The sequence below is a fragment of the Sphaerodactylus townsendi genome, linkage group LG08, assembly GCF_021028975.2.
Source record: "Sphaerodactylus townsendi isolate TG3544 linkage group LG08, MPM_Stown_v2.3, whole genome shotgun sequence".
Lineage (NCBI taxonomy): Eukaryota > Metazoa > Chordata > Lepidosauria > Squamata > Sphaerodactylidae > Sphaerodactylus > Sphaerodactylus townsendi.
Window position 1 is genome coordinate 52,289,325 of NC_059432.1, and position 27,089 is coordinate 52,316,413.

Below are 27,089 nucleotides of genomic sequence, written 5' to 3' on the forward strand. Positions count from 1 at the left end.
GTAGTGGCACAACAGGGCCTGAAGATCATGGGCTGAAACATCCAATTCTTTATCCCCTTTTTAAGAATCCGGCCGGATGAGGGGTTCTGTAGAACTGGAAAACTTGCACACTGTTTTGTGTCGTGTGGTTGGTCCTAATAAAAGATATTACATGACTTCTGTTTTTGGATTTTGCTTTGAACTAACCAGACTACCTGATGCCTGTCCCATGGCACTCTCCGGCAACAGCTCAAATGCACTTGTTATGCTTTTGGGGCTTTCTGGAAGGCTCTTAAACATGATCTGGTTTATTTGTGCATTAAGCTGTTTGAAGGCCCCTCTAGTCTCCTTGGTGTTTGACTGTGGCATTCAGGTGGGATACCTTGTGGACAGCTGTCTTACCTGAGAGCCTGTTCTATGCAGCGGTGATTTTTCTCAAAAGCATAGTAGTAAACTGTAAAATCAAAAGATCTCTGTCTGTTTTTTTAGAGAAAAAGTGTGGAATTGTGGTTTGGGAATCCAAACCTATTCCTTGGAGGCCTCGTCGTAAACGTGTCTTTGTCAACTGCAGCCTTGATTCCCTTGTGTGCTACTGCGGGGGAGGGGGGGAGAGGCAGGCAGACCACTTCAAAGGGGAGGGGCGCTGCAGAAATCTGAGCAGCCGGCGTCTTTGCAGCAGGGAAGAAAGGCTCGTGAACGCCCGGGTCAAACGCGAACCCTTCCCTTTGGCTGCTCGCACAGCCAGCCGTGGGTGGGGACAGAGACAGGAGCGAAGCCTTGGCCGAGTGGGCAGATCTGAGCAAGGAGCGATTGCTGCAGGGCTGCTGCACACCCGATGGCTCAGGCTGCAGAGTGAGCGGCGCGCTCCTTCCCCTCCCGGCTGCTCTCGCCTCACGGAGCTGCAGCATCGAGCCAAGGGTGCCGCAGGCGCCTCCAGCCATGGCGGGGACCGAAGGCGTCACGGCAGGTAACGGTGCCGGCGGGGGTAGGTGGGGGGGGGGGAGGGGATTGTCTAGGTGGGTGGTGGAGTCTCCTTCCAAAAAATCGCGGCTGTCCGCTGCTCTGCAATGCAGGAGCCCTGCCTGGGAATGCCCTGCTAAGGTCGGCTCACTTGCGGGGGTGGGGGTGGCAACTGGGGGGTCGAGTTGCCCGGAGGTGGGGGGAAGGCGGTCTACAATCGCCTCCGCTTACGTGGTGAGCCCCTGCTGCTTGTTGCCAATGCTGCAGATTCCCTAAGAGAGTAACGATTACTAAATACCGTAGGGATAAATCCAGTCCTTGCCAGTGTGTACCCAGGAATGTATCTGTGCAATTAGAAACGAAGTGATAAAGAGGTCCGATCAGCACCTAGGCAGGTATGGGTGCTGGATACATAACCAATAACTAGAATATCTGGGCGAAGGTACGTTTGGGCGCACTTGTACATGAATACAGTGTGACACAGAAGTGTGCCCCCATGTGTGCATGCATAAATGTACACATTAAAAATGTATGCTTACAAGAAGTGCACGGGGAATCATGCTGCATGTAGTTTAAACGGCGATAGGAAGGACAAAGCTGTATATCCTTAGGTGTAAATACGTGGGGGAGGGGCGTATATGTGTTACTGGAAGAAGACAGGCAAATGCGAAACATCAGTGCGTCTTGCTATGGCGCATCTACCGATATGAGGGGAAATGAAGGTGGGACTTGCTTCAGCGTTAGGGGTAGACATGACAAGCTTATGCAAGGCAGGAGCTTCCTCATTTGCAAATTGTTCCTGTGCACCTCTAGCTGGACTTTTTACTCGCAGAGCGCGGCCACGCAAGTTAAGCAGACGACGATCAGTCTTGGGGACTAATTGGGATGGCTGAGTTTGCTAGCCAAGAAAGTGGCCTGCTGCGAGTAGTAGCTCATGACTCTACGAGTAATAGGGTGGGCGGGCACCCGTAGTGATACTATTCCTCTGATACCGGCTATCTCATGGGGAGTTTTTCCAGGCTTGGCACTGCTTCTTTGCGCCAGTTCCTTGCAATCGCTGCTCCCAGGAGATCAGCTGTACGCCGGCGGTCATCGCGGCTGTCTGGGGAAGGGAAGGACTGCATCAGATCGGGAGGAGACGCGGCAGGCGATAGGATCCAGACGAAAAAAAGACAATGCGGCGGAGTCCTGGACGCCCCTCCCCCGCGGCGTGTCTTTTAGCCAAGGCCGGGAGGAAGATGCTCCGCATGTGCTCTGCGGCTGGGCGGGGCTCCGGGCCAGAGATCACTGAGGCTGGCAATGCAGTGATTTCCCAGGATCACGAACAGCAACGGCCACCGACCATGGAGGCCTTTCGTGCAGACCCCTATCTCAGAATGTCTGAGATAACAGAATTGCAGTTTGAGGACAACAGAGAAAGTGGTTTTGTTCAGCAGTCAATGTTCCCTCCATTTTTATCATCCTGGCCAACTCAGATCATGTTTCAGCATTTCAGTGTTAAAACAAATTGGATAGTTTAGCAAGTAAGAAATTGGAAACCAAGAAGTGCCAAGCAAACCTAACTTGACTTGAAAGATCTCTCCGCTTCATCTCCTGCTTCACCGCCTGAGTTTTTTGGGGTCAATTCTTAAGATACTTAATTTTTTTAAAGTGGATGTCTTTGGCACAAGCTTCCTATATCTTCCTATCTCTGCAGAGTGTCTGATTGTGAGGGAATACCACTCCTTGACAACATAGATCTACAGCAATTTCATCTTAAAAGAGCCTGCTAGCACTTAATAAAATAACTAGTTATTCTGCTTAGCTATTGTGACAATCCTGTTGGGATACTCAATGTGCAGGGGCAGCTCAAGCTATTTCCATATGCATGCGCACTCTTGTATCTGTTAAGATGTGTGCCCACCCTCAGTGGTTATACCTTCTCTTTTCACTTTGCTGCATTTCTGAATAGTATAAGGAGAGGATATTAAAACTTGGAAATAAAGGAAGTGGGATACCCCCTGTACATGTTTTTCTAAGGTTCTTATGGGAGACATAACTTGAGGGGGTTTTTTACTTATAGTAACCAAGTGCCTTTTAAATTCCATGACCTTTCAGGTGTCAGATATACTATTTGCTTCAGGGAACTCCTGTAATGTTGAGTCTGATGTATGCAGTTGTACATGACCATATATGACAAGGGAAGGCTTCAACTAGCCGAGGGCTTACTTCATCAGTATGCAGTCTGAAATTGAATGGTTCAAGTAATTTAAATGCAGCGCCCCTGAAGCAAAAACAAAGGGCACTGATTTTGAAATGTGGAAAAAATAAATCTGAAAAAAGAACAGTTTTTATGTGTGCACAAACTGACATATGCTTCCTGTTTTCCCAGTTCTTTTTTCAAGATCTTTTAAATTTATTCCTCAAATAACAAATTGAGGTAGGCTTTTAAAAAAAGAAATAGGTATTTAAAGGATGATAGAGATAGCTATTAAAGGATGATAGAGATAGCAATAACTGGAAACAAGGAGAAGCTGATACTTGATACTACTTGATAAATGCTGCATTTTTTTTCACATGGTCAGTGAATCTTATGAAGACTGATGCTTAGATGAAACTAAGTGGTTTCTTTGATACCCGGGCAGGAGTTTCAGTAAAGGGCCTATTTGTCATACAAGAAATGCTGACCTCTGGTTTATCTTCTTATAACTCTGTGAGCACATAGATTTTTTTAAAAGAATGTTGCTTTCTACAACTATTTATATAGAACAGTTAGTTACATATGAAGCTATGTTTCCATGATGAAATTTTTCCTAACTCAAAGAGAAGCAACAAAATATTGCAGTCACCAAATATTAATTATCTTTATGGTTGCAGGTGCATTGCAGTGCTTCCAGTCTCAGCCAGACAGCAGACAGACCTCCTCTAGAACTTCAGATAATACCAATTCGGAGAACTGCAATTCAGCTTATTAAGAGTGACAGCAGACTAGCAGTGTGTTTAAATGCTCAGTGAATTATACTATCATTTAACTGAAATACAGTGTTTTAAACATGCAGTGTTTAGGATAAGGCAGGGAAACAGGGAAAACCTGTCCAACCTGGCTTGTCCAGAAACACTAGAAAATAATGTGAAGGTATCAGTCTCATCTTTGAGGAATGAAACTCAACAATGCATACTAAAGCTGCAGTAGTCCCCAGGGATAGCAGCATACATCACAGGCTAGGATTTAGCAAAGCAGGTGAGAATAACTTTGTAGGAGAGAAGAACCCGTTAACGGCCTGTAGGAACTTTGTTGCTTTAAAGTGTTAGAACTCTGCAAAACATGAGAACTCCCGCCACTGGAGAAAGACTGGTTCACATGTGTTGATAAGCAAGTTATATGCTGCCGCTTGTCTGTATAACATAGCTGCTCCAGTCTCTCTCCTGTCTTTCTTGCTGCAAAGGACATTTAAAAAAATGGGCCTCCTGCACTTCAAACCACCACTGTATCACGTCTTGCTTTCAGCCTCAGTTATTCTGATTATTTTGACTAGTAAATAAACAGGAACATTTTGTGAAACAAGAGTGATCACTATTCCTTCATTTATAATAAAGCTATCATACTAGACATTGATTTTTGAATACAAGCAAATCTACATTATTTGGCCAAGCCTCTTCTTTTTTTTCTCCTCTTGTATTGATGATCTTGTTACATTTTAGACACAAACTATATAGATGCTTGTAGTCGACCCACGCGGTCAGCGTAAGAACGAGACGAGACGCGGAGATAACATCTGGTGGAGATCGCCAGCAGCGGGAGACCGGAGGTCCGTGTTCCTAGCGAGTCTCCCGTCTGCCGGTCCCTGGCACCTTTTATTGTTACTCTATACAGTGTAGGAGGGAGGACTGGGGGGAGTTCCGGGAGAGCGGGAGGTCGGGAGATCATCAGGTGATGCATGATCTCATCTGGCTACGTGCGGAGAAGAGCGTACGCGTCTGAGCCTAATCCTCACCTGGGGGCAAGATCATTGTCCCTGCGCCCGGTGATTAAGGCTGGCGACAGTTCACGACCTGTGACTCATGGGGGGATGAGGAGTGGGGGTGCGATGCAACCGGCAAGGCCGCAGGTCCGTTGGCGTGCCAACGTTCTACTACGGCACTGCCGGGTCGGCAGTGCACTACTACAGATTCTGTTCCACATTGTTCAAAAGCAAAAAATCTTGCCATCATTTTGCTTTGGAAGCTGTAGGTGAACAACAGATTTTGTTCATATATATGAACATTTCTGAACTCAGTGTGGTACAAGAAGTTATATGGATTTGCATCATACTGTGTGGAGTCATCAATAAGTGACTTGTCTGGATGGAAGCCTTTGCTATGTGATTTTTCCACATTCAGAATTAGTTCCATTAGTAGCCATTCACCTTTATTTCACTGTGGAAAAGATTAAATCCTGAGGCACTATTTGGCTGCTCATCTCTCTACACCTGTGGCCATTTCACCCAGTGATTATCCAGCCATTGCATTATTATCTAGCAATGCCTAAGCTTGCTTGTTTTTATCTTGGTTTCCCATACATTTTTCCTTTGATGTTATGTATATTATATCATAATGAGTACTTTGAATTGTAAATTGGCTTTTAGGGCAGTGACAGAAAGATGGTGCATGAATTTAGTAAATAAATAATTTGCTGATCAAGGTGGTATGAAAATACTAAATAGCATGACTTATTGTTATTCTAGAAATCAACATAATGTAAAATGTCATACAAGCTGATATCCTGAGTGGTGTGTGTTGTATGTTCCATATATACTTTTTAAATTCTAAGAGCTAACCTTTCAGATGCTGCCTCTGCAGGATTCCCAAACTGTTATTTAAGCTACCAAAAGCAGCTTGGAAAGCTTTACAAAGAGGAAACCAGGAGAAAATGTATCCTGTGCATATCAGTAGCAGCATTTCCTGTTTAAAAGCCTTTGGGGAGTACCCTGCCCTCTCCACAGACACACACAATGCTTTTTTAACACCTTAAAATTTTCAATTTCCCAGGTCTCCTGTGATATGAGAGAGTTATGCCCCCCAGTCCATAGGCCCATCTGCCTATTACAGTGGCAGGTGTATTACTCAATCTAGTAATACATACTGTATATACTCATGTATAAGTCGAATTTTTCAGCACATTTTTAATGCTGAAAAAGCTCCCCTCGACTTATACGCGGGTCATTAAATTTTTGTGTGTGTTTTTACTTTGCCGGCCAGCAGGGGGCGCAGTTTTTATGCTAGCGGCACCACAATTTCAGGGTACCCTCAGAAGACACTCCTGATGATACCAGCCAAGTTTGGTAAAGTTTGGTTCAGGGGTCCAAAGTTATGGACCCCCAAAGGAGGTGCCCCCATTCCCCATTGTTTTCAATGGGAGCTATTAGTAGATGGGGCTACCCTTTTGAAGGTCCATAACTTTGGACCCTCTGAACCAAACTTCACCAAACCTGGCTGGTCTCATCAGGAAAGTCTCTTTATGATACCAGCCAGGTTTGGTGAAGTTTGGGTCAGGGGATCCAAAGTTATGGACCCCCAAAGGGGATGCCCCATCCCCCATTGTTTACAATGGAAGCTAGTAGTAGATTTTTCATTTCTGATAATATCCCTCTTAAAATCTAAGTTGGATTACATTTGGACACACAGATGATGATGAGGAATCCAGTTTTGAAGGATTTTACCTCTTGTGTTTTAGCTTGGTTGCTGGTTGAGCTAAGGTTTTTGTACTTTTAAAGTTATTGTTGATACCATATTGTTCTTGTTGACCCTCTTTTCCACTTACAGAGCCAGTTTACTGTTTTTCTTTGAAATAAATATTCAAAAACATTTAACCTACTGATGCCTCAATTGATGCTGCATTTCCCACCCTCGACTTATACGCGAGTCAATAAGTTTTCCCAGTTTTTTGTGGTAAAATTAGGTGCCTCGACTTATATGCGGGTCGACTTATATACGAGTATATACGGTAAGTATATTTTAACAAATGTGACTTTTGGAAATGTTGCATTCTAAAAAAATCAGGGAGGTACTGTGAAATAACTAGTACTCCTTTTTAGGCAAGGTTGAAACAGTAGAGACATGTGACATTTAGTTTAAAATGAGTTAATTTCTAATACTATATTGAATTTTTTATAAAGGATGCAAATATATAAGCAGCATCAAATGACTTTTTAAAAAAAGAGGATGGGCTGGATCTTTGTGGCCCAAAATTGATGTGACAATGAAAGGTATTCATATATACAAATCCCATCTTATAAGACTGCAGGTGTATAGGGCCCCAACTGAGATCAGCCTTTCCCTCCATTCTGTTTTCTTAGCATGAAAACCTTTATGGAGCCAGGAAAATAGGTTTGTTAGGAGCAAACAAATGTCTGCTGTAGGATTCAAGTGGAACAAAAATCTGTACCATGAGTGGTAAGCAAGTTTTATCAAAGGTATCAGAGTGGTATCAGACAAGACACAAACAGGTTGCTTTCAGTGCAAGGGCTCAACACTACATGTTCACAACATCAGGCAGACATGAAACCTGGACCTTCCCCTCAAGGCAAGGCTTCATAGCTGGATCAAGCAGACTGAAATGAAAACTCTTGGAAGCAGCAGAGTCTTGGTGAAACCTCATACTACTGCTATATATCTTCTATGGGCACAAGCTGGCTGTTGCTGAACATCTGTGGAAATTCCTTACAAATCGCTTGCTTCCATAATCATTCTTTTACATTCACTGTGTTCTCAGTGTTACATTGTGAAAATATCTACATAGACACCTAAACATGTACTTGTCCCATAGCATGCACTTTGTCAGATGACAAGCTAAAAAGTGGTATCTGAGTTTGTAGTTAGATCCTGCGGGAGATGTTCAGGGAACTATACTCCTATCAGCTCTCTACCAGCAGCATGGCCATCAATGCTTTATGAGGCTGATGGGAATTGTAGTTCCTGAACATCTGGAGAGCCGCAGGTTCCCTACCCCTGATCTAGTACCATGATACGATGTAAAAATGGATGAGTGTTCAACTGACCATAGCTGGTGATGATATCATTCTGTACTCTGTTGTACACTAGTTTCTTCTCTGGATACTTAATGTTTGAGTTGGATAGTTAATGTTTGGGTTCTGTAACTGCTCAGTTCCTATAGGTTTAGTATCACCTGTCTGTTCATGAAAACTAATCTTACAAGGACAATGGCTCTTGTCAAGCATTTTTCAGCTCGATGTTGTCTTCTACTGAAAGAGAACCTTGATCCACCAAAGTCAATATTATCTACTCAGACTGACAGTGGCTTTCCAAAACCTCAGGCAAAGGTATTTTATGTTAACTACTGCTTGAACCTTGTAACTGGAGGTGCTGGGGCTTGAACATAGGACTGTCTCCATGCTAAATAGATACTTTGTTGCTGAGCCGCAATAAAAGTAGTTGCCCAAGTGATAGGCCTTTAGCCTACAGTGGCAACCAAAGCTGAATTCCTATATGGACATTCAGTCCTACATGTTTGTCCCAAATAGTAGTTTTGTTTAAACACGGCAGCAAGACGGAGATCGGAACAGGTCAAATTCTAGATCCGAACCCCGGTTCGAAGCCCGGTTTTTCTGACGCCTCAAAGTTCTTTACATCACCACTCCAGCTATTTTGATCTTGTTGCAGAAAGTTCTGGGTTCAATCCCTGGTGTCTTCTGCTGAAGAACTTCAGGTATCAAATGTTAGGAAGGACCCCATTCTCCCTGAGACCCAAGAGAGCCACTTCCAGGCAGTGTAAACAATAATGAGCCAGATGGGTCTTGGTATGGCACTTCCATGTGTTCATAAGAAAGGATGAGAATTCAACTAAATATAAACAAATTAAGGCAAAGGAAATTGGGGGACATTAAATGAGGAGCTCTATAATCACCTGAGATTTAAGGTACAACATGGATATTCAGGACTATTTTTATACTGTGGAAGCCCGCTATTTTCTCTCATGCCATAACACAACTGACAGCACTTTAATCTTTATGTGGAAAAGACTATAATCACTGAATTGGTTACCTCTGCATTTGAAAGAAAGGACAGTCAAGTGAATACAATTGGGACCACTTCTCCCAGTATAAACCCCGAAGAGCATTACACTCAACTGGGAACAACTTTCTGGTGAATACTGACCCTAAATACATCTGACTGTCCTCAACTAGGGCCAGAACATTTTTGACTCTGACCCCCGCCTAGTGGAACACTCTCAGTAGAGAGCTGGGCCTTGCGGGATCTTCTTCAATTCCATGGGCTTGTAAGACAGAAATATTCCATCAGGTCTATGGTTGAGGCAGTGATGGTTACATCACTGCTGACCCTATCGTATTTTGTTTATCCATATGGTGTTGTTTTTATGGATGTACATATTTATGACCTGTATTAGGTTTGTCCTTCCTTAGTTACTGGGTGGTGAATGATATATTAGTGCTCCAGGAATATATTATGCTGTTTTAATATATATGAACTTATTTGTTTAATGATGTGAGTTGCTAGCCACCCTGATTGAAAAAGGGTGGAATAAAATCCTTATAAATAAACAAACCAAAGACGGGCACTGTTCTCTCCCAGGAGCTAGGTGTGAGGTAAAGTTAGGAACCAGTGAGGTCGATGCACTAGGAAGAGTTTATTGTTTTTGTGCTGGCTCCTTGGTATGTCAGTTTGTCCAGCTTGTTGGGAGCATACCCTGTCTTAGACCATCTACTAGTTTTAAAAAAAGAGCTAAGTGTTATGCTTAGCAGTGCCCCACCAGTAGAGGAGTGTTGCAAGTGTGTGGGATGGTCATAGTCTGAGTTCACATATGTTGGGATGCCTGAGACCAAAGCGATGTTAGCTTATAACAGCGGTGGCGAACCTATGGCACGGGTGCCAGAGGTGGCACTCAGAGCCCTTTCTGTGGGCACGTGTGCACAGGGTCCATCATGTAGAGGGGCGGAAAATCACCCCCACACATACACACTTGGTTGGCCTGGGCACAATCGTTTACCTGGGAGTAAGCTCGGTTGCTGGCAATGGGGCTTGCTTCTGAGTAAACCCTCCTAGGGTTGTGAGTCACCCATTTGAAGTGTTGCACGGTTGCTTCACCAAGCTTACTCCCAAGTAACGTGTTTCTAAACGAAAACCTCAGTATTCAGATTAAATTGCCATGTTGGCACTTTGCGATAAATAAGTGGGGTTTGGGTTGCAATTTGGGCACTCAGTCTCAAAAAGGTTCGCCATCACTGGCTTATAAACTCCGTGCCTTCTCTATTGCTGTTCAGAGCAGAAGGGGTTGGGGGTGAGTGGGACAGGATGGCTTGCTGCAGGGGCACCCTAATGGTGGCAGCCCCCATCCCTGTAGGCGCCATTTCCTTCAGGAGTATAGTAACTCAGGTCTATGCAGAGAATTCCGTGATAATTCTGTTCCTTCAAGAGATTACTATGAAGGCATCCAAAAAGGCATGCTTCTTACCATGCTCAGGAAAACACTTTTCAGTTTCACTCCCACGGTTGTTATAATCCAAGACAAGAGTTGCAAGAGATGTTAATAATTATTCTAACTCTTTTGCGATGTGATCTTACCAATGCTTTTCCCAAAAAAAAGTTTCATTATACTCAGTGGAGTCTGTTTTTTTTGGTGCATAAGGTTTCAGCCTTATCTCTTGATATTCCTCCTACCCCCTCTAAAGCACTTTAAACGATTTTAACATGTGGGAATTCTATTGAGGATTTAATTGAGTTGGAATAGGTCATGGTAAAATATTACCCTGGAGAAGATAATTCTTGTGGTCTTCTTGGCAAAGAGCATTTATCCACCGCATTCACTTTCCAAAACAGTATCCAGGAGAGTTCCTTACTATAAATTGACCACAGGCAATTTCCTGCATCATGGTTCATGATGCAGCAGTTCTAGTGATGCAGACATTGCTGCAATATTTGGAAGAAGGCAGAATTTAATAATACATGGAGAAAAATAAATAAATCAAGGGAGTTAAACTGCAGTTTGTGATTTTATAGTCTTTGAAAGAAAAGATGGTTAGAGGCTTCTTTCTCAGGATGTAGTCTCTCACACACTCCTTTCAGTATTTTGGCCCGTCTAAATTTTCTGTACCTTCAGGTCCCCAACTTTATTTTCAGATATATTTGTACATATCACTATGAATGATCAGGACAAAACAAAATAGATGTGTAGAAAGGAGTGCTTCACTTTTATTTTAAGTCCACCAAATCCTCTCTTGTCTTGCTCCAGTCTCATTGAGAGAAATGAGATACAAGCTTCCAAAATCATAGCAATGATTCCCAAGGCTTAGCCCTTTTCATAATGTAATGTACCCTGTGTCTTTTCACCTTCCTTTCTGTTTTTTGTGTTCCAGACTACTTTCTCCAAATTCACATATCGTATCCATACTCCGTACATGGCCCATGGACCATTGTGCTTGTCTCCCTCAAAGTCTGCCCTACATTGCACATAGCTTTTTTGGCCCTGTAAGATATGAGTTTCTAGCATGTTAACTATGAACATCAATCTATTTGTTAATTTCTCCATGTCATCCCCACCAGCTTCTCCTCACTTCAGTTGCTTGTTGGGAGCCAATGTATACTAATTACTTTCTTGTCATGCAACAGTGACCATCCAGCCATCCCACCTTCTTTGTCATGCAACGGTGACCACTTCCAGTCTTCCTACCTTGTCCCTTGACTCTCTAGCATGGCTGTTGTCATCTTCTATTTCTCCTTCCACTGCTTTATCTTTGACTGTCATAAAGCAATCGGTAGCATTCAGGGGTGGAGTGAGGGGAAACTGGGCCTGGGCCGCATGCACGCCCTGCACCCCTGCCACAGTGCTGCCTGTCCCGCCCTGGAACGCTCCCACCACGACTCCACCCAGGGCGTCATGTCCCCACGTCTCGTTGGTGCTACGCCACTGGTAGCATCTTCAATAGTGACTAGTATGCCTCCTTCAGTGATGTTAGTGAAAGCTTTATCCTTATTGTACTTAGCCAAGTTCTTCTCGCCATGCCAGGCCTGTGTCTCCCTGTGTCATGATCTGCAAGTACATTTTCCAAGAACATTACTGTAACTCTTGCTGTAACTCATAAACAGATGTTCACAAATGCACTTGCCAGTTTATGAAGAAGGTTCCCTCTCTGGATCTATGGCAATAAGGACATCCAGCAGCAAACAGATTGTTTCCTTGGAGCTCTTTTTGTCCTGTGCGTTGGAGACAACAAACAGCAGGAAAGTCTTTTTTCTGAGCATGTGGAAAGACACAGTGTTTTTTTTAACTATTTACACACTCTGTTGTAAACAACAGATGTGTCCTCTCTCTGACTCTTTCTAGCAGTTACCTGGGAACTTTAGATGAAAAGAGGGTTGTCTGCCCCCTATTTGCAGAGCAGTTAAAGAATAGAAGGTCTCTTTTACTATTCATTTACCTTATAAACTCGTGTATAAGCCGACTCCTGTATAAGCCAAGGCACCTAATTTTACTACCAAAACCTGGGAAAACATATTGACTCATGTATAAGTCAAAGGTGGGAAGCGGGGAGGCAGAGGGAGCTCCTTATTTGGGCAGTGACTCCCCCTGATGTCATTGCCCAAATAAGGATCTCCCTCCACCTCCCAGCTTCCATTGAGGAAGCCCAGGCAACCAAGAGGTGGAGGGAGGTCCTTATTTGGGCAATGACATCAGAGGGAGTCACTGCCCAAATAAGGAGCTCCCTCCACTTCCCACTGGGTTTGAGGAAGCCCAGCCAGCTGGCAGGCAGAGGGAGCTCCTTATTTGGGCAGTGACTCCCCCTGATGTCATTGCCTAAATAAGGAGCTCCCTCCACCTCCCCCTGGGTTTGAGAAAGCCCAACCAGCAGGCAGGCAGAGGGAGCTCCTGATTTGGGCAGTGACTCCCCCTGAAATCCAACTGGGAGGTGGAGGGAGCTTCTTATTTGGGCAATGACATCAGCGGGAGTCACTGGCCAAATAAGGAGCTCCCTCCACCTCCCACTGGGTTTGAGGAAGCCCAGCCAGCTGGGAGGTGGAGGGAGCTCCTTATTTGGGCAATGACATCAGGGGGAGTCACTGCCCAAATAAGGAGCTCCCTCTGCCTCCCCGGGTTGGAGCAAGCCCAGCCAGCCAGGGTTCCCCTTCACCCTCTGAGGAGGGCAGCAACAAGCAGCTTGTGCAGCTGCAGGGAGGTCGTCCCGGCCATGCCCCCAGCCTCGGCAGAGGCCTGAAGAGCCAGCTGGTAAGCAGTGACTCGTGTATAAGCCGAGGGGCATTTTTCAGCCTTAAAACAGGGCTGAAAAACTCAGCTTATACGTGAGTATATACGGTATCTTGTCCATGCTTTTGTGTAAGTGAGAGAATATTCTTCTTTTCCCCCAACCCTCTAAACAGGCAAGGGTAGAGTAGTAGTGAGGAACAAAATTATAGTTGGCTTGTAAGTCAAGCCACTGTTGGTGGACCCCTCTCAATTAGGTGAATTTGTGGGAGTGAATTTGTGGGAGCTGTAACTCTTCTTTAACTTGGGAGGGGTTTTTTTTAAATTATTGAATGGCATGTTTCTGACAATGATTAGCTGACATTTTCTGCCCATATTTCCATTGTTTCCAGAGATGTGTTCAGATGAATACATGTAGGCCATAGGAACAAAGGAAAATAAGCTAAACGGTGATCCAGCAAATTTGTAATGCACATGCACCTTGACAATATCTCAGTACTATGTAACTGATAGTTTAATGGTTAGAGGAGTTGAGAGAAAAATAGGGAGTGAAACCATAAGAGATGCAAGTCTGCAAGCAAGTCTGACAGAGCTTCTAATTACCAGAACAATAAATGATTCTTTTATTTTATTTATTTATTTTTTCAATTTATATACCGCCCGATCCCCGGGGGGCTCCGGGCGGTGAACAACAGGAGCAATCATACAAATATAAATACATAGGCTCCATCCCATAAAATAGCTTAAAACTCATAAAAACAGCGAGTAACCATAATACATAATAAATAAATAGAAGGCGTCTGGCCCCAATTTAAAAACCTACCTCCCTGAGGGGGGGCCAGTGGGGCTCCCCATATGAGGGGGCTCCTCATATGAGGGGACCCTGATGTAACTGCCCCAGGCACAGAGCAGTGAGGGGGCACCATATTAGCAGCTGGACACTCCAAAGGCCCGGTGGAACAACACGGTCTTACAGGCCCTGCGGAACTCACCAAGGTCCCGCAGGGCCCAGACAGCTGGAGGAAGGGTGTTCCACCAGGCCGGGGCCAGTGCCGTAAAGGCCCTGGCCCGCGTGGAGGCCAGCCGCATCATAGAGGGGCCGGGGACCACCAGCAGATTGGCCTCTGCAGAATGCAGAGGCCGAATTGGGACATATGAGGTGATGCGGTCCCGAAGGTACGAGGGCCCCAGGCCGCGCAAAGCCTTAAAGGTCAGAACCCACACCTTGAAGATGATTCGGAATTCAACCGGAAGCCAATGCAGCTGCCGCAACACAGGCTGGATGTGTTCTCTGAAGGCGCCTCCTGTGAGCAGGCGTGCTGCCGCATGTTGGACCAGTTTTAACTTCCGAATCAAACGCAAGGGAAGGCCAGCGTACAGCGAGTTACAATAGTCCAGCCTGGAGGTGACCGTTGCATGGATCACAGTGGCCAGATCCGCCTGGGAGAGGAAGGGAGCCAACCGCCGGGCCTGACGAAGATGGAAAAATGCAGTCCGGGTTATATGGGCCACCTGGGTCTCCATTGAAAGAGACGAATCCAGGTGGACCCCCAGACTGCGAACGGAGGAGGTCGGCGCCAATGAGACCCCCTCCCACACCGGCGGCTGGAAATCTCCAACCTCACCCCTGCGGCCTAGCCAGAGGATCTCCGTCTTCGATGGATTCAGTTGCAGCCTGCTCTGCTGCAACCAACCAGCTACCGCCTCCAAACAATGCTGGAGAGCCGCCGGGGCGGCAACTGCTCCCCCCTCCATCAACAGAATGAGCTGAGTGTCATCAGCATATTGATGACAGATCAGCCCAAAGCTCCGCACCAGCTGAGCAAGTGGTCGCATATAGATGTTAAATAATAGCGGGGATAGCAGCGCTCCCTGAGGTACTCCGCACTGAAGCGGGCACTTCCTGGAGGCTTCATCCCCGCACCACACTTGCTGACTCCGGTCCCGGAGGAACGAGGCAATCCACTGAAGGACAGTGCCCCGAACCCCGGAAGCGGCCAGACGGTGGGTCAAAAGGTCATGGTCGACCATATCAAACGCTGCGGTAAGATCTAACAAAACCAGCAGCGCCGATCCGCCTCGGTCAAGCTGGATACGGAGCGTATCTGTGATGGCGACAAGAGCGGTCTCCGTCCCATGCCCAGCACGGAAGCCGGACTGGAAGGGATCGAAGGCCGATGCGTCATCCAGGAAACCCTGAAGCTGCTCCAACACCACTCTCTCAATTACCTTCCCCAGAAATGAAAGATTCGAGACGGGGCGGTAATTGGCCAGATCACCTGGATCTAACGATGGTCTTTTTAAGAGTGGGCGGACCACTGCCTCCTTCAACCCATCCGGAAAGACCCCTTGCTCAAGGGAGCCATTGATGATATTCAACAGATGGGGTCGTAGCTCCGCCCGGCAAGCTTTTATAAGCCAGGAGGGGCACGGATCCAGAGGACAGGTAGTAGGTCTAACAGCAGCCAAGGCCCTGTCAACAGCGGCTTCGGAGAGCAGGGAGAACTGGGCCAAACTTGGGCCCGAAGACGGCAAGGGAGCCTCCAGTTCACTAATTGTAGATAACGTGGCGGGAAGGTCCTGGCGGAGCGACGCGACTTTATCTGCAAAAAAGCTCATAAATGCCTCACAGCTAACAGCCAATCGTTGGTTTGTGGACCCTTCCGATAAGGAGGTCAAGGACCGAATTATACGAAATAATTGTGCCGGGCGAGAGCTAGCAGACGCAAGAGAGGAGGAGAAGAAAGCCCTCTTCGCCTCCTTCATTGCCATCTCATAGGCCTTCATAAACGTCCTATAGGATGTTCGCGCCGCTCCGTCACGAGATTTCCGCCACACTCGCTCTAGTCGTCTAAGCACCCGTTTCATCTGGCGCAGCTCCTCGGTATACCAGGGAGCCTGCCGAACACGGGGGCGAAGAGGACGCCGGGGAGCAACAGTCTCGATGGCATCGGAGAGCCGGGAATTCCAGTCCTCCACCTGCTCATCGAGTGTGCCGGCGGGTTCAGGGTCCCGCAGAGCATTCAGGAAACCAATTGGATCCATAAGTCTCCGCCGGCGGGCATAAATCAGCCCCTCGCCTAGACGGGTTTGGCGTGGCAGGTCCATCCGAACCTTCAGGGCGTAATGGTCAGACCATGGTACTCTGTCCATAGAGGATATGACCACATTAACCCCCAAACCGAAGACCAAATCCAGCGTGTGACCGGCCTCATGAGTGGGGCCAGAGCTTACCAAGGAGAGGCCCAGTGCCGCCATGGATGACACTAGGTCCGCGGCCACCGTACATGAGGCGGTGTCGACATGGACATTGAAGTCCCCCAGAACAATAAGTCTGGGGAACCGCAATGCCCAGTCCGCCACCACCTCCAGCAGCCGCAGCAGGCTGTCCCCTGGTGCGCTAGGCGACCGGTACACCAGGAGGACCGCCTGTATTTGGAACAAGTTTTATGTTGGTTTCTTGTCAGACAGGAAGAATTTCTCGTAGATAAAAGGATAGAACTAGTATCATACCATTGCAACAGAAAAAATATAGTAGTATTAACAATATGATGCTGTGGTGCAAGACTTTATATCACTGGTAAGTTGTGACAAGAATGTTTTCATAATGCTGTTGTGGTCCAGAAGCCAATGTGGATCTTAAACTCATTGTATGACTGTGGACAGATCAGGTTTATTAGTCTGTGTTCCCGTGAGTAATACAAGTCACTGGAGGGCCAATACTCTATGAGTAAAGAATGTTATTTAAATAATAGTAATAGTGTCTTACTGGAGACCAAGATCTATCTTACAATGGCAGAATCTAGGTAAGAACAATCAAGTAAACACTAAGAACTGAGTTTCATACTTTATTGTACTGTGGATGATGAGATGAATATAGTGAGAGGAAAGAAAAATCAGTTATGGAATATTATTTCTTAAATTTAACTGTTCCTATTAAATTGAATAAATAATAATAATAATGGTATTGCTTGAACTTTAAACAGCATCCCCTACAGTTTTAATCATAGGATATGTCAGTGCTGTACTGTGGTATCCGTGGAAACCTAAATGGCCTAAGAAAAGGTGCTGTAGTAGCTATATTTAGCTGAACTACAGTGTATTCTATTGAATTGTCTCTAGCAAATCACTTTTTTCTCAGAAGATGTTCTGGAGAGTAGTAATGGGCACATGAAGGTCATTGTTTTGCACTGAGATTTGTAAATCTGTGAAATGGTTATTATAATTAGAGCAACAGTAAACAAAGACAAGATAGTGGACTTCATTTAACCTTTTATATCCTCGTGAACTAGGACAGCCAAGCATGGAGAAGAATATGAGGAAGTGAGAAGCTCTAGAAACCAGTCCAGTTCTAAAACTATTACTCTGTTACTGGAGTGCTGAAAGATAGTCATGGTGATTATGAAGGATTAATCTGATAGCTTGAGTTTCCTGCTAATAGCCAACTTTTCATTGTCTCTCAGCTGGAAAAGAGTTATGAAGTTGATGTTTTGTACACCAAGTTTCTTTTTATGAAACCACAAATATTTGTACATGTTGTTGAACTGTAAAAAAACCTGGACATTTTCTGACCAGAAAATGTCTTCACAAGCCTTTAGATAAAGCTGCAACAATATATGGGTATTATTAAAAAGGAGGTTTTATTTGTTTCTTTATATGTCTTTTGAGTGGAAGTGTAGGAGTCAGAATGAAATTATCAGCTTGCTAGTAATAAATCATATTAAAATACTGAACACAGCAAATTGTCATGCGATCTAAGAGGCAATAATTTTGTTTAAGATTTGTCATGCTGGATTTAGTATCTGAGTTGGGCTTGAATAAATTTGGGAGTCATTTTAGATAATAATGTAAATCTATATAGTCACCAGCTAGTTGGAATTTAGCTCAGCTGAAAAATCTGTTGAAAGGATTGACCTTGGATATATTAAACTTCACTGCTCAAAAGTACCAATGAGCTTTTTAGGCCTCCCTGTGTAAGGATTTGGAGATCAGGAACTCCTCAGTCCACAAACATCTGCAAGTACAACTCCAGTTCTGCCTTGCAGACAACAATTCTGGGAGAAAAGAAGCTGTTCCCAGTATCTTGCTGTCAGGACAACAATTACTTTCTGAGCTTAGGGCTTTTATGATTACAATGGCTGATTCAGTTCATCTTGTCCCTAAAAGCAACATAACATTTGTACACCACTCATACAATCTGATTGGGAGAATCCCAGTCTGTTTGGGTAAAAAAGGCTGAATGATTTGGAACAAAGCCAATTTTCTGGCACCCTCAGGCACTGACAAAGGGGGAAAAGTGAGAGACGGGATTCATCATCTTTTAGGGGAGCACATCACAAAAAATACTGGAGAAGATAGAAGACTGCATGTATTCACATACACATTTACACAATCATTTGGGCACTTCTTTTCTTGGCATTGCATTGAGGAAGAGATATGGGTGCTCCCTGTACATATCCAGTCAAGATTGATACTGGGAAGTCTCAAGGGCTTGCATCTCTGCTGCCAGTTGCTTTTGTGACTCATTGGCATATACTATCTGCTTTTTAATGCCGCTCAAAATGAATTTACTCCAGTTACTGTGTCTATCTTAAGAAAATTATTTTATCAAGTTTATATGTCATTTTTAGTTCATAACTGAATTTAGTAGTATTCAGCTTCATATCTTTATTGCAGCCGCTTGTGCGTCATAATGACCCTTTTTTACTTTTTAACCTATTTTTTCCCTGTGGAATATTCAAGAGACTTACAGCCCCATCCAAGAGGCCAGGCAGCTGGCCACAGCCTGTCGCTCCCATAGAGGCTTCCCAGAGATGTTGGGAGGCTTAAAAAGCAAAAAAAAAAAAAAAAAAAAAGCACCTCCCTGTCACTAAGAAGCCCCCATTGGGGTTTAATAGATTTTCAGCATTTTTTTTGGTGACATAAGTCTAAAGACCTGGCCGCCGGCATATCATGACACCAACTAACACCAGCTCCACTCCAGCCACCATTCTGGCTTGCCCCACTACACCTGCAGTGGCAGGGGTGCTTGGATGTTGGTGGACATCCAACGTGGCATCCCAGTGCCAGGGAGGGGAGCTAACAGAATCACTTCTGTACTGGGGCAAGTGTCCCGGAGAGCAAATCCACTGGTGCCACTCCACACCACTCCCACAGGTGAATTCAGCCCTCCTTTGAATTGTGTTGTAAAAGACTTCCATTTTCTTTCAGATGGAGTTCCAACAACTGCCTATGCTTCTCCAGCTAGGAGTCTGGGAGACCCTGGAATAACACCACTATCTCCATCACATATTGCGGTGAGTAGTACAGCCTATATGTGACTAGTCTTATTTTATCGTCCATGATGAAGATTTATCATGATCAGAGGACTTCTGTGGCTGTTCAGTTTGATTTGCTGGGTAGATTGCTGAATCATATGTCCCAGTATGAGTATATGTGTCAGCTAAGATCCTTTCAGGGCACTCTCTTGGATGTCCCATTCCTGAAATCTGTTAGGCCAGCCGTGGCTCTAATGTGCTTGTTCTTGGTCATACCATGTTTCCCCGAAAATAAGACAGTATCTTATATTAATTTTTTCCCCCAAAGATGTGCTATGTCTTATTTTCAGGGGATGTCTTATTTTTCTGTATTCTGTTCATCGGGCATGCTTCCAAACAAAAACTTTGCTACGTCTTTCTTTCGGGGGATGCCTTATATTTCGCACTTCAACAAAACCTCTACTACATCTTATTTTCAGGGGATGTCGTATATTTGGGGAAACAGGGTAGCACCTGTTCTTTTAAACTATCTCCCAAAAGAATTTAGGATGATTCCAAGTTTGACACAGTTTCAGATGCATTACAAATACTTTTTTTATGGGATAATTTAACTGATTTGAAGCAATGTTGAGTGCATGCACTGGATATTAATTGGGAGCATTTTGCTGTCTTTGGGGCTTTTTATATTTGTAACATTTTAATATTTTTGAGTGGTGCGTGTGTGTATTTGGAAGTTGCTGTGAGCCATTGCCAGATGATTTGAAAGGTGGGGCTGAGAATCTATAAGTGTTTGTCAGCTTTTTGCTGTGTCAAAATGTGGAGAGCATTAACAGGCTAATATACCAACGTACTTGACTGAGTGATTTCTTTGCATTGCAAGAATGTTCTAAGTTTACAAAAACTCAGACTGTCAGGCTGTATCTGCCACAAAGAATCCCGTTTTTTTACATTTTCTGTGGTTTTGACAGTGGCCAAGTAGAAGAGTGCCTTGAGTATATAAGATGGTAACTGTTTGTGATCTTTCTATTTCGTATGGAAGTTAATTCTACAGCTGAACCTTCGAAAGCAGCTTTTTCATCTTTCATTAATGTCTGTTGTGCTTTAGCATGAAAAATGTTTTGGAATCCTACACATTTTTGCTCTGCTGAATGGTTTGGAGTGGAGTTCCAAATTGAATTTTCCCCTCACTGAATAAATATGAAGAAAGCCTTGAACATAACTGGGCATTCTGTCATGGATCAAGGTGTGTAGGGAGGAATCCAGAATATGCATTATTTAACTCGAGCATCTCATTTTGCTGCAAATCGATCCTGCAATGCTGAAGGCTATATTTTGCACTGGGATTGGATTGATGGTAATAGTGCTTTGCTATAATTTGTACTCAGAAGTATATGGCCTTTGAACATAGAATCTACTATTATTAATGTAATCGCTGCAGGCAAAGCCAGGAGTAATAGAACTGCTTTTCCTAGTACAGGCCTTCTCATGGAACATGGCCTCTATGAGCTTCAGAAACTTCCCTCCCTCCCCAGCCAGAAGCTCCATTCCGGACGAAGGGGGTGTGGGGAATGTGAGGCTTCAGCCTGACTCTTTTCCACTGTCAAATCAGGATCATGGCTTGGGGAAGGGGTAAAAGTTAGTTTATCTGACTATATGGTACCATTTTAAAAAGGCACTTTGATAGATGAAAGTAATAAAAAATATGGTGTTATTGACAGGCTAAATTTTTCTTAGCATCACTTCAGAGAGCCAATACTCGTGCTAATGAAACTACGGTGCACGCTTGTTGCCTGATGTATTTTAATGCATTCAGTATTTGACACAAAAGACATTTCAAAAACTGTCCATTTTTTCTGGAATATTGGTGATGGAAGAAAGCAGATCACAAAAATTACAAGAAGAGAATTTGAGAGGTATTTTCAGTCATCTGGATTAGCATCAAAGTCATGAATTAAATATAATGTATTGTATTCCATCCCGGGTGACATTCAGAAATTGCTGAGTTCTTAACTCTAGTGCTGATTACTAGTGAAGCGCTTTTGTGTAAAATCATCAGTAAATTTTACAACTTCTGTGTAACATAAATGTTTCATAAATGTTTCACTTTTATTATTTTACCAGAACTCAGATGCGAATGATGCAGACGAACAATCATTTCTTGTTGTTGTGGCTATTGATTTTGGGACAACTTCCAGTGGTTACGCTTACAGCTTCACGAAGGAACCAGAATGCATTCATGTCATGAGGTACAGGGCATCAACCCAGGCTTATGTACATGTGATTAGGGTGTCTTTAACTTCACAGTTAGTAATACTATAATTTCCAAATGGTGAGTCAAAGATGTTTGTATACATACAAACAAGCAGGCCTTGAAGTACTTGTGAAGATGTCAAAGGTGGGGGCTCTTTTTACCTCTTCAAGGAGCCCATAAACAGGTTAGTGATGCTTGGAGCTAGTCCACAGTCCATGCTGACTCCATTAATTTGCCTGTAAAAGTGCCTATCAAAGCAGAAATATCCATTATCTAAAATGATACCTGCTAATTCTGTGACGAAGTAGGTAGGGGGATTTAGAACTTGAATGGGTATATAAGGACTTCTCTTACCTTCATTATAAGGGATGTTGGTGTACCGTGCACCCAACATCGAAGGTTAGCAATATTGCCCCATGGGGATAAACTACTACCTCCACTTTGTGGATGAAATCTCCTGTAACTTTGATTCATGAGTCCATGAACACAACAAAAGATTTAAGAGTCCCGATAAGATGCTAAATACAGAGTCAGAGCAAGACACAATGGATCTATCTGGAGGGACGAATCCTTTCTCATTAATCTTTGGAAGTAAATAAAAAACAAGAATTCTGGGAGAATTTTGGATAAGAAATTTGGCCACATTGTCATTAATCACCCACAACACCATAGTCTCCAGTACAGAAATTTTAGTAATGGAAGTAATATGATCTGTGGGGTCCTTGTGAATTTTTAAATAAAATTCTACATTATTAAGCTGTCCATGAACAGCCAAGAGATCATTCTCTGTGTTGAGCACAACAATGGCACCGTCATTGTCAGCATCTTTAATAATAACATTGGTATCCATTGGCAAATTCTCGAAAATAAATTTGTCTTGATAACGTTATTCGGGAATCTGTAAACACCATACTGCTCAAGGTGTGCTATATTCCTCAAAACAACTTTTTGAAAGGAATGAATACAAGGATCAGTGATAGAAGGAGTGAAAGTAGATTTGGGTCGAAAAGGAGAACCTGATTCAAGGGAAGAGTCTCCCAAAAAAGCCCACAGCTTAATTTGCCTAAATAATTTATGCAAATCTATGCATGATTGAAAATGATTACAGCATGGAATGGGAACAAAATCAGAGCTCAGATTTAAGACACGAAGCTCATCATGCATCAAAGCCCAGGAGGATAAATTAACAATTATTTTCTCAGCTTCCCCCGAGTTAGGGTGGGGGCAGAAAAATTTAGGCTTGTGTCTGGGTCTGTTACTTCTTTTACTCAGAATGGATCTAGTAGGTTGACCTCTCTCTTCATAGGAGAGGTCAACCACTCTTCATCCTCCAAGGTGGAAGTGCCTCCCCTCTGTCAGTTCTAAATCTGAGGAGCAGTAACCATCCCTCCATGTAATTTTTTTCTGTTTCCCATATCCTGCTTGATTCCTTTTATAAAACTTTATTCTGTTCATAATCCCTGTTATCCCTAGTAAACTTTTAAATTTGAGATCCTTGAGTTTATCATTGAAAGATTTTAAACTTCTCTTTATAAACATTTCCTGTATTTTATGGTTAATTACTTCAGAAATGGTCGTTCACTTTAAATCTGTCTCAGCCAATAGTCACACATTTTTTCTCAGTGGAACCTTAATCACTGATAAGTAACAGAAGGTCTAATGCACATTTACTGAGGATAAATCAACTTAATTTTATCCACTTAATTTTAAAATCCTCATTATCCAAGGATAAGGTAGAATATGGGAAACAGGAAAAAAACAGACTGCACCAGTGTGGTGGGGTTTTTCCGAGGTGGAGTCGAACTTAGTCGATTTCCACCGCATGTTTAACACCCTTACGCCAGCGGGCCCAAGCTAGGCAATATGCCAGGGTTTCAAATACAGAGTCAGAGCAAGACACAATAGATCTATCTGGACGAATCCTTTCTTATGAATCTTTGGAAGTAAATAAAAAACAGGAAACATGGTTTCCATCGTGTATTTCCACTTTCCCCTATGGGGGATTTTCAGGTTGGGGTTTAAAAAAAACTTTTTGGGCTTCCTGCACTGTGGAAAAGCCCTTTGGAGGGGTGTGGGGCAGTCCCAGAGTGGCACCCTCCTTGCCCACCAGCCCAGTGTGGATTGGGCTGCCTAGTTGTTTGTATGGTAAACTGCCAATCTTTATGCACAGGCAATGTCATTTCTGACTACACCATTCTTGAGAATGTTTACATTGACATAAACTTGTCAATGCCATATCCCTGTTCTTTTTAAATTTCAAAACTATCTGCTTCCTGTCCCTTCTTTATATTGATTGTTACCAGATGTTTAGTTTTCTGACAATCCTTTTTTAAAAAGTTTGCTTTTTTGCTTTTTAATATTTCTACACTCCCAGAAACATCAACAAATCGATGAACTGACATAAACAAATGTTGAGCATTCTGTGTCCTGATAACAGGCAAACAAGAAATTGTGGGCCTGCCAAAATTACAAAGCTAGAGGGAATTTCTTGGGTCATGTAATCCAGTCCACTGCACAAGCCCAATTTGTTAGATCTAAACAGTTTCTGACAGATGCACATTCAGTCTCCTGAAATCTCAAGAGAAGATTTGTATGACTTCTCTGGACAGTTTGTTCCACTGCCCAGCTATTCTGCTGTAGCAGCAATTGGAAACACAGGGCCCTAGACAACAGGTGCCCCCAGCAAAAAAATGTGTCTTGTGGTGTTTGCCGCCCGAGAAGGGGAGGAAACGGTCTGAGGATGCAGAAGGAGAAACTTCATTGTGTGGGTAAAATTTGGCCACAGCTGTTTTATTGGTGTGCTGGCAAAAGGAAGCAGAGGCACAGCATAAGGAATGGATCCAGCACTGGGCAGCATGTCTGCTGTCCCCCAGTGACCACTGGGTAGCTCGTCTGCTGTCCCCCAGTAATAACTTTCCCGCAGCCCGATGCATGGCGGAAAATGCCAACAGCAAGATAGTGGAAGCCATCTGGGCACTGGCCTCTGGGTGAACTCCCCTTGCTGCCAGGGAGTGCACACCATCAGCAAACCCTACCTGGGCATGTGGTTCACAGGCTTGCTCCATCCCCAGGTCTCTTATGGAGGCCCCCACCAAATGCAGAGGACCAGTACGCAGGCTCCTCCTACCCTAAACAGATCACTCCCCATGCAAACCCGCCAAAGAGCTAGGCCACCTCGCTCTCGCCAAAGCTTCCTAAGTCAACAACCAATCACACAAAGCAGATCTGATGCTGTGCAGCCAAAGGTCCATACCCCATTCCGACAGATGGATGCCATCATTCTGATACAGTGCCAGAAGGTGAAATGCAATGTCTAGGTGGACGACGCACCTGCCCCCAGAGATTTATTTATTTATTTATTTTTTAAACTTTTATACCGCCCCATTCCCGGAGGGCTCTGCACAAGGTGTGCTGCTGTCTTATCGGTCCTGCATCTGGCCAGGTTCACTTTCTCTGGAGCCAATGCCACACACCATACTTGACACTCCAGTAGGTGTGACCAGAAAATAGTAGTCCCTGGCAACCAACATGTCATGAATTCCAAGTCCAAAACCATGTGGTGAGCCAACAACACACTCTTTTCTTTGGGCAGATAATTCTTTCCCAGCTGGATGATCAGGGCGTGAAGTGGTCCGCCCCTTGCAACTGCTCCATCCAGTATTGGCAACAAGGCCTCCCAACATATCCCTCTCTGTCCCATCAAAAACATGGTAGCGTGGCTGGCAAGGCCAAGGTCTCTCCCCCAACCAGAAGAAGAGGTATACTTGGCAGCCCAATGGACAATGCTGTGGTCAACAATCCCGATAGTCCTGTGATGGCCTGAAAGGACTGAAAGATGAGAAACACTAGTTCTCAAGCTAGGGGCGAACATATCCCTTGTATGCCAGGGAGCGCCAGCACCCAATGGTGTGGATCTGCTCTTCGGGAAACCCAGGTAGTGGCACCGATACTTATTTACTTACTTACTTTATTGATTTGATTTGATATACTGCCCACCCTCAAAGGGCTCTGGGCGGTGTACAAATGATACTGAAGGAGTGGGGGACAAACTGATGCTGGGAGCCCCATGTTGTCCAAACAAGTCTGAAGGATGCTGGTAAATTGGAAGCATGATAAGCATGTACTGTCAGAATGCATAAGGAAGGGGCCCTGGGTCAGTGGCCAGATGGAAAGGTAGTCAGCTGTGTCTCTGACTGGACAGGGCAATCCTGAGGGGGAAGCCTCAAGGACCATCATGGTCCCACAAGCATGCTGATCTGTCTTGGACTGGCAAAGTTGGATGAGCACCTCAAAGCCACCCACCCATAGGTCTGACAGTATGAGGGTCCCGCTGCTACTGCCATCCCGAGATGCGGGCACCAATTCACTGCAGCGAAAAGTCCCAAAGAAGGCCAAGGAAAAGGCTGCCCGGAACAGCTTTAATTTGAACTGGGAGGAGCAGATACTCAACAGCTGACTGGACGGGCCTGCCTACATGACTAGGGTAATGGGCCTGCGGCTGTCGTGCAGCTGTGGTGGTAAGCAGCTCCACCCGTCAATAGCTGTCCTAGCAAGGAAAGAGCAGCATGGGTCGGCTACACCCATTTACCTTTGCAGTAAAAGGAAATGGCAGCTAGGTGCATGCGCAAGGTCTTGGAGGCCTGACCCTGACCCTGAAGGTGTGTCAGGCAGTGAAGGACCACCCCCACTGTGAAAGGGGTAAAAACGTGAGGGACAGAGGGGGTCGAGAAGGCCAGAAAGGCATACAGAGTAGTGGTTAAGGAATTCTAGCCACACAGCCAAATCCTACTTTAAACCCTTCCCAATCTGATGAAATGATGTGGGGAGGAAGCCGGATGCAAGCGCTAAGCCTTCCCCTCTCCCTACCCCAACCCCAGTTAGCAACGGCGGCCAAGGTAAATCTCAGCCGCTGTTTCTAACTGAGGTTGAAAATCTCCCTTCAGTTTCACCACCAGTAGTTGGTCCTGCAGAGAGTGGAAAGAAACAGAGAATCAGAGTCCTTATAGCTGTGGCTTCTCTTTCATTATAACTCTTGCTCAGCAATTTAAGGGAAACCAGACTTTGTAGATCAGAGACTATTTGGGAGGGAACAGTTCTTTCCTGAAATGTATAAATAGCTTGTGTCAGCTGCTGAAAGGCAGTACATCAAGCTTTGATAGTAGATTGGAGCTCAGTGGTCCCACTGCTGTGGGTTGTTGGGCTTAGGTCTTTGAGGTCAATGTAGTTAGATAAGCAGTTGAGCGAAGGAACTGGAAACATGGGAAGAAGGGAAATGAATTAGGGTGATAAATTCTTATAGACAGTAGAATGAGAAGATTCAGTTCTATAGAGTTTTAAAAATAGTTTGAAAAACGGGTTTTCGGACAGTCAAGGCCAGATTAAGATGGTATAAGAGTAAATGTGGAGGGGATGCACAGATACTTGCCAATTCTTGCCAGATTCCCTGAGG

The 27,089-nt window shown here is 44.5% G+C and overlaps 1 protein-coding gene across 1 annotated transcript in view; it reads left to right on the top strand.

Annotated features, from left to right (window-relative positions):
• The first annotated feature begins 672 nt into the window (after window positions 1–672).
• Window positions 673–27,089, top strand: part of HSPA12A (heat shock protein family A (Hsp70) member 12A) — a 76,497-nt gene continuing 50,080 nt past the window's right edge. The window contains exons 1-3 of the mRNA XM_048505551.1: window positions 673–946; window positions 19,343–19,428; window positions 21,511–21,635. Of these exons, the coding sequence (XP_048361508.1) occupies window positions 919–946; window positions 19,343–19,428; window positions 21,511–21,635 (239 nt within the window). The 5' untranslated portion in view covers window positions 673–918. The remainder of the gene's footprint in view (window positions 947–19,342; window positions 19,429–21,510; window positions 21,636–27,089) is intronic.